The sequence below is a fragment of the Erpetoichthys calabaricus genome, chromosome 12 (assembly GCF_900747795.2).
Source record: "Erpetoichthys calabaricus chromosome 12, fErpCal1.3, whole genome shotgun sequence".
NCBI lineage: Eukaryota > Metazoa > Chordata > Cladistia > Polypteriformes > Polypteridae > Erpetoichthys > Erpetoichthys calabaricus.
In genome coordinates this window covers 85,511,449-85,523,833 of record NC_041405.2, presented here as the reverse complement: position 1 = coordinate 85,523,833, position 12,385 = coordinate 85,511,449, and the positions used below count along the sequence as shown (strand labels likewise).

At 36.4% G+C, this 12,385-nt stretch overlaps 1 protein-coding gene across 2 annotated transcripts in view; it reads left to right on the top strand.

The window, feature by feature from the left end:
• Positions 1–10,238, top strand: part of arhgef6 (Rac/Cdc42 guanine nucleotide exchange factor (GEF) 6) — a 172,873-nt gene extending 162,635 nt beyond the window's left edge. For both annotated transcript variants that reach the window (XM_028815801.2, XM_028815800.2), the window contains 3 exons: positions 2,741–2,840; positions 5,151–5,205; positions 5,938–10,238. In XM_028815801.2, coding sequence (XP_028671634.1) covers positions 2,741–2,840; positions 5,151–5,205; positions 5,938–6,060 — 278 coding nt within the window. In that variant the 3' untranslated portion in view covers positions 6,061–10,238. The remainder of the gene's footprint in view (positions 1–2,740; positions 2,841–5,150; positions 5,206–5,937) is intronic.
• Positions 10,239–12,385: the final 2,147 nt, after the last annotated feature.

Sequence of the window (12,385 nt, the reverse complement as noted above, 5' to 3'; positions counted from 1 at the left end):
TTTTTGCAGGGCTATGTAACCTGTGAGGCACTTCAAACAGTTGGGTGACCTATGATGTTTATGATGCATTAGTTTCTTAAAGGCTACCATGCATGTACTAAGCATGGTATTTTCTACCAGATTGTTCCCAATGCTGAATGAAACTGCTAGTAATGTAATAATAGGGAAACATGCAAAACAAGGCTGGCTTAAAGTATATTTATCACACAAGATATTCATTACCACAATAAAGAAATTAAGTAACAATGGTAACAATACAGCGACTTTGATCTTTGAAGTAAACAAGCCAAAGGAAGTTGTGCATATTTTTTTTCTCTATTGTGCTGCAGTTGCACTTGAAGTTGCAAAGCATCTATTAAACTTGCCAGTTTTTTTTTTTCAGCTTGCTCAAAACTGAACAACTTTATGCTTTCTGGTAGTTGATGTGAACATATGAACACATATTGTCAATGACCAAATGACGTTGGTTTCTGATAGGCAAAGCAAAACCTTGACTACAGACGACTTGCAGGCAGGTTTAGCTGACAAAAGAGTGGCAGTGCACTGCTCTGTTGTGCAGTTTTACTTACACAGACATGGCCTTCATGGAAGAGCCATCAAAAGGATCCCTTACCTGTGATCTCTTCACTAAAAACATCTTAAATATACAAAACAACATCTGCATGAGACAGAGGCATTACTTAACCAAGTGCTATGGACAGATAAAGTTAAAATCAAACTCTTTGGCCACAGCAGAAAAGGTTGTTAGGATAAAATATGGAACAGCATTTGACGAAAAGAACACCTTGTCATCTGTTAAGTATAGGGGTGGGTCTGTTATGGTTAGGGGTTGTGTAGCAGGTAGTGTCACAAAAAAACACTGAATATCAACAGATCCTCGAGGAGCATGCCAGACAGTTAGTCAGGAAACTGAAGATGAAAAAAGCTTGTGAATAAATGGCCAAGCTGAGTAGTGATATTTATTTTTGCCTAAAAGCGGGTGTTTATGTAATGATAGTGTAGTGATTGGCTCCACTGCCTCACATGTACAAAGTCTTCAGTGCCTAACCATGTTACTGCCTATGTGGATTTGCCTTTGGATACTCCAGCTTTACCTCCAGCATCCAAAAAAAACAACTGAGCTGGGTTAATTGGTTAATCTAAATTGGCACTTTATGAATGATTTTGGGTTTGTGCAAAATTAGCCCTGCCATTTACCGTTACCCTATGGGTTGGTGCTGTTGGATAGGTTGACTTGGATGTGGGTGTACAGGTAATGTATGGTTATAGAAGTAAGATGTTTTACATTGCCATATTAATGTGATCCATGGTTATGTTTTATTCAGATCTTGGTAAATAATTCTTTCTTTTTAGAATTTCCAATGATGCATTAATAGCAGATATCAGAAAACCCACTTCTGCACAACTCACCTAACACAATTTTGAGTTTTCTCATATGTCTCTAATTGGTTGTCTATAGTTGGTTGTTCCTGGATATCTCTTAAAAATTGCTGCAGTTTCCACTGTAGTCTAAATTAAATTAATTTACAGTCTAGGAGGTGGAGGTTTGGAGGTATCCTGCTGAAGAGAGTTATTAAGGAAAAATGATTAGATGTGTCTTAGATTTCAGGGGACTGTCCACAGAGTTTAAACAGAACAGTGATCAGTTTTGTAAGTTGTAAGAACTTTGTTATTTCTATTGTGACAGATAGAGGCTCTGTCGACCCCTTGAACCCTCAGACCAGACGTCAGACACCAGATAAAAGTCCAAATATTGAATTTATTATAATAATAATGTGCACAAAGCACCCTCCTCTCCACAACTTCAATAAACAATCAATAATCCACTATAATCACAATCCTCCACTCCCAGACGCTTAGCCACCCTGCCTCCCAACTCAGCTCATCTGTCTGGGATCTCCCACAGTCCTTTATAGTCCTTAACCCGGAAGTGCTTCTGAGCCCTCAGTCCATGCGATTATCCAGCACTTCTGGGTCAGGTAAAAACTTCTCCTTTTCTTCAGCCCGGAAGTATATCATTTCTTCCGTTCCCGTGAGTTGGAAATACTTCCGGGCTATACGGAAAATATAAATCCCTGGGCCTCCCTGCAGCGACTCCTCGCGGCCCCAACGTTATCCAGCAGGGCTGTGTATTAAAACTTCATAGTCCATGATGCCCTGCTGGAATTCGAGGCATCTCCACGTTGCAAGGAGGGCTCCATCTAGCGGCCTGGGGGTATTGGCCGGGATGAATGGACGGCCATATCCCACACTATCTACATCTAATAGCTCCAATAGTGTATACATTGTGATCAACCAGTGCAGATACTACTAAAATGTCTTCTTATTTTACTTAAAGTAATATAGTATGTATTAGTTTTTCAGAACCTCCAGCAAAATAAAAAGTAATACAGACAGTATATTGAATACTGGTAACACTGAATCCAGGTCCCTGCCAAGAGGTGCTCATATGAAATATGGAATGACTGAAATTGTTTTCTAAAAAATTGCATTGATCACAGTGAAGCTTTACTTATTTATATTTTTTAAACAGACTGTAAAGCATAGTTAATTAATTATCACTTTTTAATCACTGATTAGATTAATGCTTGGTAAATAAATAGTTACTACTACAAGTTCTGAAATGTCCAGCTACTAAAACCTTGCAAATCTTTATATTTTTGAATGGGTGTTTACTGAGCTCAAAATGATTAACAGACTTTCTAAAAGACATGACTGTAAGAAATCTCTCTGTTCACAGCTACTCGAAAGGACTCTGTTCCTCAAGTTCTGCTACCAGAAGAAGAGAAAATAATTATTGAAGAGACGAAGAGTAATGGTCAGACAGTCATTGAGGAAAAGTAAGATTATATGTTTGTGAATATTACAACTGCCTCCACTGTTGTGAAGAATATGTTTTGAAGGTTAAGCAAGAACAGGAAAACGTTGTATCTCTTGCACAGTTAATTTGGTGCTAGTATATGTGAAGCCTTAGACTTCTAAGAAATACTTAGCCTGATTTCATCTTTGATATGAGAGAAATATGTATCAAAATAAAAATGAAAAATGTGTGCAGTCTAGAAGTCTATTAGGGTGGATATTGCATTTTTATTTTTATAAAATACTAGGGGGCTCTGCCCCTGCTCAAACTTTTTAAAGCCTGTACAGCCGCTGTCATTTTTGCTACGGCCCTGGGACAATCTCCTGGCACCAAGTCTCATGTTTACGGTCCCCGCAAGACGCACCGTGGCAATTCTCGCGGGTCTTTTAAATGTCTTTCGAGAAGATCACGTATCGTAGCCTTGCTTTTGCTTCCCAGAAGATTTTATTTTTTATAAATAGAGTGATATTTACATTATATTTACATAAATATTGTAAACCATGTCACAATTCCTTGTCTGTGTAATATTTTTTAGTACAAATTATATTTTGGTTTTCACAATGGAATAGTGATCAGGGCTGTCACTTCATAGCTTTAAAGTCAGTGGTTCAAGTCTAGGTTTCTGGCCCTGCTTATATGGAGTCCACTTGTTCTACATTTGTCTGCATGAATATTTCTTCAGATACTATGTTTTTCCTTCAGCATCCTATAGACATGCACATTAGGTTAACTGCAGACTCCAAATTAGCTTGGTATGAGTAAGAAGGTGGTCTGTGCATGAGTGTACCAAGTATTGAACTGGAACACCTTCCAGGGTTGGTTCCTTCCTTGCCTCCAGTGTTGGAGGGTTAGGCAGTGGACTCGAGGCATCTAACTACCTTTGGAGGATGGAAAATTCTTAGATGATGGATGGGTAATCTATCCATTGCATTGTATTTGCAACAGTGAAGATTTATTGTTTTACTATGACTTTCATTATGTTAAAAAAAATAATCTTCCCCTTTTAAACACTTAATTATAAGTTAATTTTATAATTTTGTAAATTAATCACTAGGGACAAATTCAGTACAAGTTCTTAGAAATTCATTGCCATGGTCCAGGTTGTAACTCAAACTGGATGTCATTTCTTTATACAAAATATGTGTATGGTAGATTTAGGATCAAGTACCCCTTAACTATACAGGAAGAAAATATGACTTTTGGTGCCACAGAGCATTTCAGAATTCAGAAACTTCCTGAAGATGAGAAGAATGGCAATGCATTTTACATGGTTCAAAGGATACAATATATGTTTGATCAGGTGTGTCAACATAGGGCAGTGGGGCAGTTAGCACACAGGCAATATGTATTGTTGTTTTAACAATAATTTGAACTGATTTTAATATGAACTGTAAAAATAATTCTAAAACATAAAAGGCTTATTCCAGAAACTGGTCATAGTAAGCCACAGCAAATCCCACTAACATTAGCTGCAAAGAAGAGACAATGCCAAAGCAAGGTTTATCACCATACCTTTGTAGAATATAAAATTTCCATTCCAATGTTATTAAGGGTGGCCCTGTGGCTCACAGGCTAAGGACCAGGATACTGATGTTGAGTAATTGCAGGTTCAAGCCTTACAAAGGGGACCTGTGATGCCTCCCCTCAAATATTCTACTGCGGTGGGTTGGCGCCCTGCCCGGGATTGGTTCCTGCCTTGTGCCCTGTGTTGGCTGGGATTAGCTCCAGCAGACCCCCGTGACCCTGTGTTCGGATTCAGCGGGTTGGAAAATGGATGGATGGATGTTATTAATTTTAATCTTAATTCTTTCATGTCTATTGGTGATTTTTCTCATACATATGACAGTGTTCTATACATCGGTTTTGTCAAATTGAGAAACAAAATCCAAAACTATAACAGTCTTTCTGTTTTTACTATATTTGGCTACATTACAGCTTTTATTGATAGTCACTAAGCATGACTATAGGAGTTTCCTATAGATGTACATACTTATGATGGAATACTGCTTGGAAATGTATAATGTATAATTAAATTGAGCCATAAAAGCACATGTCAAAACGTTTCTAAGGGCATTTTCCAATTAATTTCTCCAAACAATTGAGCTTTTGGATAGTATATTTTTATTAAATTGGGGACTACAAATTACTAGTAAATGAAATGTTACCTATTTAATTTGAAATTCCTCTCTGGTGGCTTGGCTTGTTCACTCAGTATTTTGGTATGAATTTAGCTATGACTGTGAACATACTTTATCAGAACTATAATGAACTACTAATGTCTTTCATTTAGGAGTCTTGTTGATGCTGTCTATGCTCTGAAAGATGAAGTTCACCAGCTGAAAAAGGTAAACATAAAAAAGTAGCCCTAAAAATAGAATAGCCCCAAATTTTCCACTAATGTTAACACTGTCATTTCTCAAATTTGTGTGTTTTGAAAGCATTTCATAACGTAAAGCATGAAACAAATCCCAAAGCATTTAAACATTCTATTAGAAAGCTTATTAAGCCTAGAGTTAAAGAAGCTTTTTGTGCTGTGTAAAAAAAAAAAAAAAAAGTAATAATAAAAAATAAAAAAACACATGACATCTGATATATCGCAGAAATATACTTCCTTCTTATAGAGGTTAAACAGAAAGTAATTTTCATATTGAGATTTATCGCTGTTCTACAAATGGTCTAATTCTAGTGGTTTTGGGTTGATTATCACTGCTAAAATTACATTTTGACATGGTTACATTTTTTAAATCTCTCTAAATTCTTTATAATTTATTATGCTCTCTGTGGAATGATGTCATCTGCTAATATTTTAGTTTGCTGCTAATTCATTTATTTTACAGTACTTCTTCTTAATGTGTTGGTGATTAATAAGTGACCCTAATATCCATAATTAGCACCTCCACTTGTAAATGTTTTGAACCAGCAACGTAAACATTTTGAAAGTATACCTAAGCAAGGCTTAATTTTTTTGTAAACTTATTTGATCTTTTTTTAAAAGATAGCCTCATTTACTTATGTAGTTTATTTTGAAATAATGGTTTCTAATGATTTTATTTTCTTTGAATATTTTATCCTTTTAGGAAAACAAGAGAATGAAGCAGTGCCTAGAAGAAGAGCAAAAGTCTCGTAAAGAGTTGGAAAAGTTAGTGAAGAAGCTTGTAAAGCAAAAGAATGATTGTAATTGGGAGGACACTGGCCATTAATGATTGCCTCCATTCCATAATTGTATCATACCTGCACATATCTGTGCAAGTGTCTGCTTCTTCCGAGCGACCCAAGGGTTTGCTGTTTGCTGTGTGTCTGCATGTTTTCTCCTATACACCTAATATAGTATACCAGCTACCACTTGTTCGTCTGTGTTGCACAGTAGTCGCTAACAAACAAATGTTGTGTCCATCAATAAATTAGTTGGATAATTCAGAGCTGCAGGCGGTTTCTTTACACAAGAGGCAATGGAAAATGCAGCTGGATATGATGACAAAAATTCAACAGTGGAAACACCTGTGGATCAAACATTCATTTTTATAAAGGTTTTATTTTTGCTGTACATCTTCCAGCTTCCAAAGATGTTTGCATAAAGAAATAAGTTAAATTGAGAAGATTCATGACTGATGTTTTTAATTTATGCTGGAACGGCAATTTACAGAAGCCACTTCTGATTTTTTGGAGTTTGCTTTGATACTTTGAAGGAAATACCTCATTGACATTGGAATTTATCTCTTGTCTGATTCCTTGTTGGATTTGCTTTAAAGAATTTGGATATTGCAGCATACCCTTGCTTTTCTTCAATCTTTATTTAAGAAGATAAACAGAGAACACCTCAAGGATTCCCTTCATGGGCTACCAGAAAATCTAGAAATCTTCCACTGCATTTTTCCATAGTTTGGAAGTACAAAGTTAAAATGTGCAGACCAGTCAGGATACACTGTTTGAAACACTTTTATCTTCCATTTTAGATACTTAGTGTGAGTGGGAAGAGATTTTCTTATATATATTTTTGAGAGCAGATACTTTTCTGCAGTTAAATTGACTTTTAGTGTTTTTATTTGTTCGCAGTGGACTATGCTTGGTGAGAATGATCTGTATTCCTGCATCAACTGGTTGTCAAATGTAACTTGTACCTCTGAAGCTGTTTCGTCAAAGACTTTAAGTGTTGCCCATTTAACCTTTTGCTCTGACAGTATGATATTTAAAAGGCTTTTACTGCATGTGTATGTATTTGTACAGGTGATAGATTCAGCAGAAATTTTTTTCTGAAAGACATAACTGTGCATTTTGTGGATCACGGATCTCTGAAAAATTTCAAAAGCAATCTTTATTCATTCTTTTTGAGTCCATCAAGCAATCAGGGATATTAACCTTAAAGAATGCAAACAATATTACAGATAAGCCTATAGATGCATTTTCTTTTTCCTAACGCTCTATTGAGCGTCTTTTGACTCACAGATTACCAAGAAATTAAATTGAAAATAATTATCTATTTATTTTCATGAATATTGTAAACTTTTTTTAAAAAATGCAGTATTTTTTGGTACTCTTTGGCATTGTAGTGTGTATTTGTTTTGTTTTTTTTTTTTTTTTCCTTTTTTCCTTGTTTTGTTACCAGTGGCAAATATACAAGAGCTCAACAAATAGATCTGATGATTTCCCTTAACCAGGTACCAGTTAGAAAGGAAATAACACTCTTAGATTGATGTGTAAGTCTTTGGAAGAAGGCTGCATTTAGTAAGTTATTGTAAGAATGAAATAGACAGCCTCAAGTATGGCATGGCCCTGCACTCTCTACAGTAGTAAAGTAGATACTAAAAATTTCAGTGGTACGATATAAAGAGGTTTAACCATAGTAAGCCATACACTATTTCTGACATAAAGAAGAAAATGCCAAATTATCAGTAGAACAAATTTGTGAAAGTATGTTATTATTGGTGCTAAAATCCTCTGATTAGTAGTTCTACGTAGATAATAAATGGTTGAAATGTATACAAATTTTATTCTTCAAAAATGCTGGAAGTGTCTTAAGCAGTATAAGTTGTTACGTTAATTTGAAATTGTGTTATACAACACACCTTACAATGTATTTATTCTTAGAGTAGCAGTTGTGCTTTTGTGTTCATCTTACAAATAAAACTAGAGACAAAGCACTTAAGAGGTGCTTATTCAAAAGCAATATAGCCCCCTACTTATTATAGTTATTGCATGGCAAATTGGTTGAGAAAAGTAGTTCTGTTAAACTGTGTGAGAGTTGTGCAAGCATGCAGTGGAAGTAATGAAAAGTTGCAATATGGTAAAAACACTGCAAATTATCAAATCATACAGACGTTGAGATAACAATTAGAAGGGAAATGAGAGAGAGAAAATGGTGGATATATGAATGTTTACTGAAGAGAGCAGACCATGCGAGTAATGTTAGTTATATAATAGTCCATCAGACATGGCATCTTATCCACTGGATTTCCTAAAATAAAGCAGGGTATTGGAGTCAACAGCAAAACTGTCAGTTTCTTCAGTTGCATCCTCCTGTTGCCCTCTTTATAAATATAATTTTTCTGTAAAAATGTACTTTCCACCAACAACTACAGATGCATGACACATTTTTAAATAGAAAACCTGCTTATGTCATATATTATTAAGTTTGACTATTTTGTTAAGTAAAGCTTACTGTATTGTAAGCTTAATGAGGTGATCCAAAACAAGTGCTAATCTGTATTTAATACTAACTGTGGAATATTCCTAGAAAGGTCACATCAGATTACAGATATTTTATTATGATGGGGTACATTGGACATAAACAAAGAAGTAGCATTGGCCGATGTATTGGGCTAAGGCAATAGTTTTTTTAGGGTGAATGGCTCTTTAAATATGAACTCATAGCTATGAGTTATTTGATGGCTTGACAACAAGAAAGGAGAATGTTGTAGTTGTGTCTGAGCTTGAATTGATGTTATTGGGAATTGGATAACTGTTTTAGGATTTTTCGGGCTATAGCAATATTTGCCGTTTTACCTTTTCAAACGCATCATTGCTACACCTATTTGACATAAGTAGGCTAGCTTCATTGGTATAAAGAATATCTTACATCATATACACAAAGTAAAAAAAACTATAGATGTGGGAAAGTCATTGGACCCTCAGAAAAGTGGAGTCTTAGGTATGAGAAAGCATATTAATGTGTTTTGAGAATCTGTAAAGATTTAGAGCTGATACCTTCTTTTAGAAGTCAGCGCTGTCCTATTGCAAATGATTCTTGTGTTACTGGATACAGTTTGATACAGCCAGAGAATTATTTGATATAAAATTATGGTCACTACTTCCATCAAAGCAGTGGGATTTGTTATTCATTACCTGATGGCACTGATTGTCACCCTTTTTATTTTCATGTAGTTGTAGCATACAGTTTGTTTCTTTTATGATATATAGTTTTTAATGTGTTTTTTTTATCCAGAATCTCAGTTGTTTTCTTACACAGGTTCCCCTTAAGTTTTGTAGATTAGCAATACTTTACATTAGATTTATGCAAAAGCATAACAGTTATCTCTATTATGAATCATAGCAAATTAAAGGTTTTAAATAATATAATTTTCACAGGTAATGAGTAGCAATTCCAGAACTGATAAATTTGCAGTGAACAGACCAAAAAATAAAGTACCATTTAGGATAGGAAAGGTTGTCTGTTATTTTAAAAAAAAAAAAAAAAAAGATAGCACATGTTTGCGCCATGTTTTGCACTGCAGTATGTGATTGTCTTCAACTGGTTTTTGTACTTCAGCTATGATGAATTCCTGCCATTTATTTTTTCATATTTTATTATCCATTGTTAGAACTCCAGAACAGGCAACCCTGACCAGATTTACTTGTGCATTTTTATGTGTGAAGTGTCACTGCTTGTAACTTCTGTGTTAGTGGGTTCATTGCATATATAACATAGCCCTTCCAGCTCCAAAATTGTAATCAAGTTAGTACTTGCTGTGATTAGTACTGAGCCGTACAGATGCACCTGCTTTTCAAATGGCAATACATCGCATCTTCATGCATGTCAGATTAGGAATACTGAAGGTAAGATCATTTTTTTTTCTCTTTTGCTGGCTGAAGTTTGCACTTCTGGTTGAAACTTATCTAAAACCAAAATGTATCTTGTTTTTAATTCTCATTTATTTTTAAGATAGAAAAGAGGACATGGTCTCAATTTTGTGAACTCCGCTTAGCCAGACAGGGGTTCTTTTCCTGTTTGCACATATTTTATTATTCACCTGTGTGCTCTGTGCAGATTTATACTATGCAATTATTGTCATTGTTATTGTTATTACTATTATAATTATTTTCTAACAACTATTATTGTTATGATTGAATCATGCATTTCTTTTAATAAAAAAGTGATAAGAAATTCTCCTTTCTCAAATGTGATTACCTTACTGTACATGCTTGCATGGTAGCTGAAAATGTATTGATTTTCTTTTGTGTTTGTAGTTTACTTTTTTCTATAAGTGGTGCCTGCAGTAGAAAATTTCTTCTAAAGAGTTAGTCTTATTTAAGTCAGTGTAAATGGCCACACATACATACATTAATTGTCCATAGGTCTCTGATTAAATTTTAGTTTTATTTTACTGATTTAATATTGTTGTCTTGAACTTTTAAAATATACAACTGATGTTAGTTTCTTAGTTGAACTTCTAAGACTTTGCATAGGTTAGTGAGGTGTAAACTAAAATGTTCCTTTAAATTGGTGTTTTTCCTCGCTTTAGATGTTCACAAAATCTTTCCTTCTGTTTCTTGATTTGAAGATTTCTAAAGGTTACACTGAGACCACTTCTAATTGAAATCTAAGTAATAGAATCAATGAAAGGGTAAACAAAACCACAACAACAAATATAGTATGGTAGCACCTGATCACCCTTCAGCGTGAGGGCCCAATTGACCAGAGCTAAAATCTCAGTCTAGCTGTGGGGGTAACTTGGCCATGCTGGTTTATGCAATGGACTATAGATACATTTCTAATTGTGTCAGTCAATGTGGTCTATCCATTCGTTATATTAACATGAGTCATTAATGTGTCTCTAAGGTGTGCAATATATTTTTCCATAAAATGGGGGTAACACATCATTTCATAACATTCTGTACGTTCCCCATTGTCTTTACTATTTTATCTTCCTTAATCTGTTAACAGCACTTTCTTTTAATACTTGTTGCGATCCTTTCCATTTTATATACATACCAAGGCAGACAGAATAAAATGCACAGAGGTACTTGCTGGATTAAACTTCATTCCTGTAAAGGCTTTAAATAATCCAAATGTCAGTTGTGAGAGTGCACATCGGCAATGAATAAGTTAAACTACCTACCTGTAACCACACGATCATTCAGGAAGTGGACCCCGGAGGCTGAGAATACTCTGAGAGAATGTTTTGGAACTACAGACTGGGATATCCAGCAGGGATCTCATAGTGAGAACATTGAGGAAGTTGTTGACTGCACTACTGACTACATCAACTTCTGTATGGACATTGTAGTTCCAGTAAGAACAGTACGCTGCTATGCTAACAACAAGCCATGGATTACAAGTGACATCAAGGGCCTTTTGAACCAGAAGAAAAGGGCTTTTAAAGACGGTGATCAGCATGAGCTCAAGCGCGTACAGAAGGAACTCCGAGTCCAGCTCAGGGCGGCGAAGGAGCAGTACAGGAGAAAGCTGGAGCAGATGTTGCAGAAAAACAGCATGAAGGAAGTGTGGGATGGGATGAAGATCATCACTGGCTGCAGCTCGAAGAGGGGTACCACCATCGAGAGAGACGTGAAGAGAGCAAACCAAATTAACAACTTCTTTAACAGCTTTGACCACCCTAACCCACTCTCACACTCACCTCGGAGTATTGCACCCTCCACACATCCTTCTGCTGATACCAGCATAGGAGAGACATCCCCACCCATAATTACAACAGCGCAAGTGAGCAGAGAGTTGAGGAGACTTCGTGCCAGCAAAGCAGTGGGTCCAGATGGAGTATCGCCACGACTGCTGAAGGTCTGTGCATCGGAGCTGGGGGGTCCTCTACAGCGCATCTTCAACCTGAGCCTGGAACAGGGGAGAGTCCCGAGGCTTTGGAAAACATCTTGTATCACCCCAGTCCCAAAGGTATCACGTCCTAGTGAGCTGAATGACTTTCAGCCTGTTGCTCTGACATCACATGTGATGAAGACCATGGAGAGGCTGCTGCTTCACCACCTTAGGCCACAGGTTCAACACGCCCTTGACCCTCTGCAGTTTGCATATCAGGAGAAGGTGGGAGCAGAGGATGCCATCATCTATATGCTACACCGATCCCTCTCTCACTTGGACAGAGGCAGTGGTGCTGTAAGAATTATGTTTCTAGACTTCTCTAGCGCCTTCAACACAATCCAACCTCTGCTCCTTAGGGACAAGCTGACAGAGATGGGATTAGATTCATACCTAGTGGCATGGATCGTGGACTATCTTAAAGACAGACCTCAGTATGTGCGTCTTGGGAACTGCACGTCTGACATTGTGGTCAGCAACAC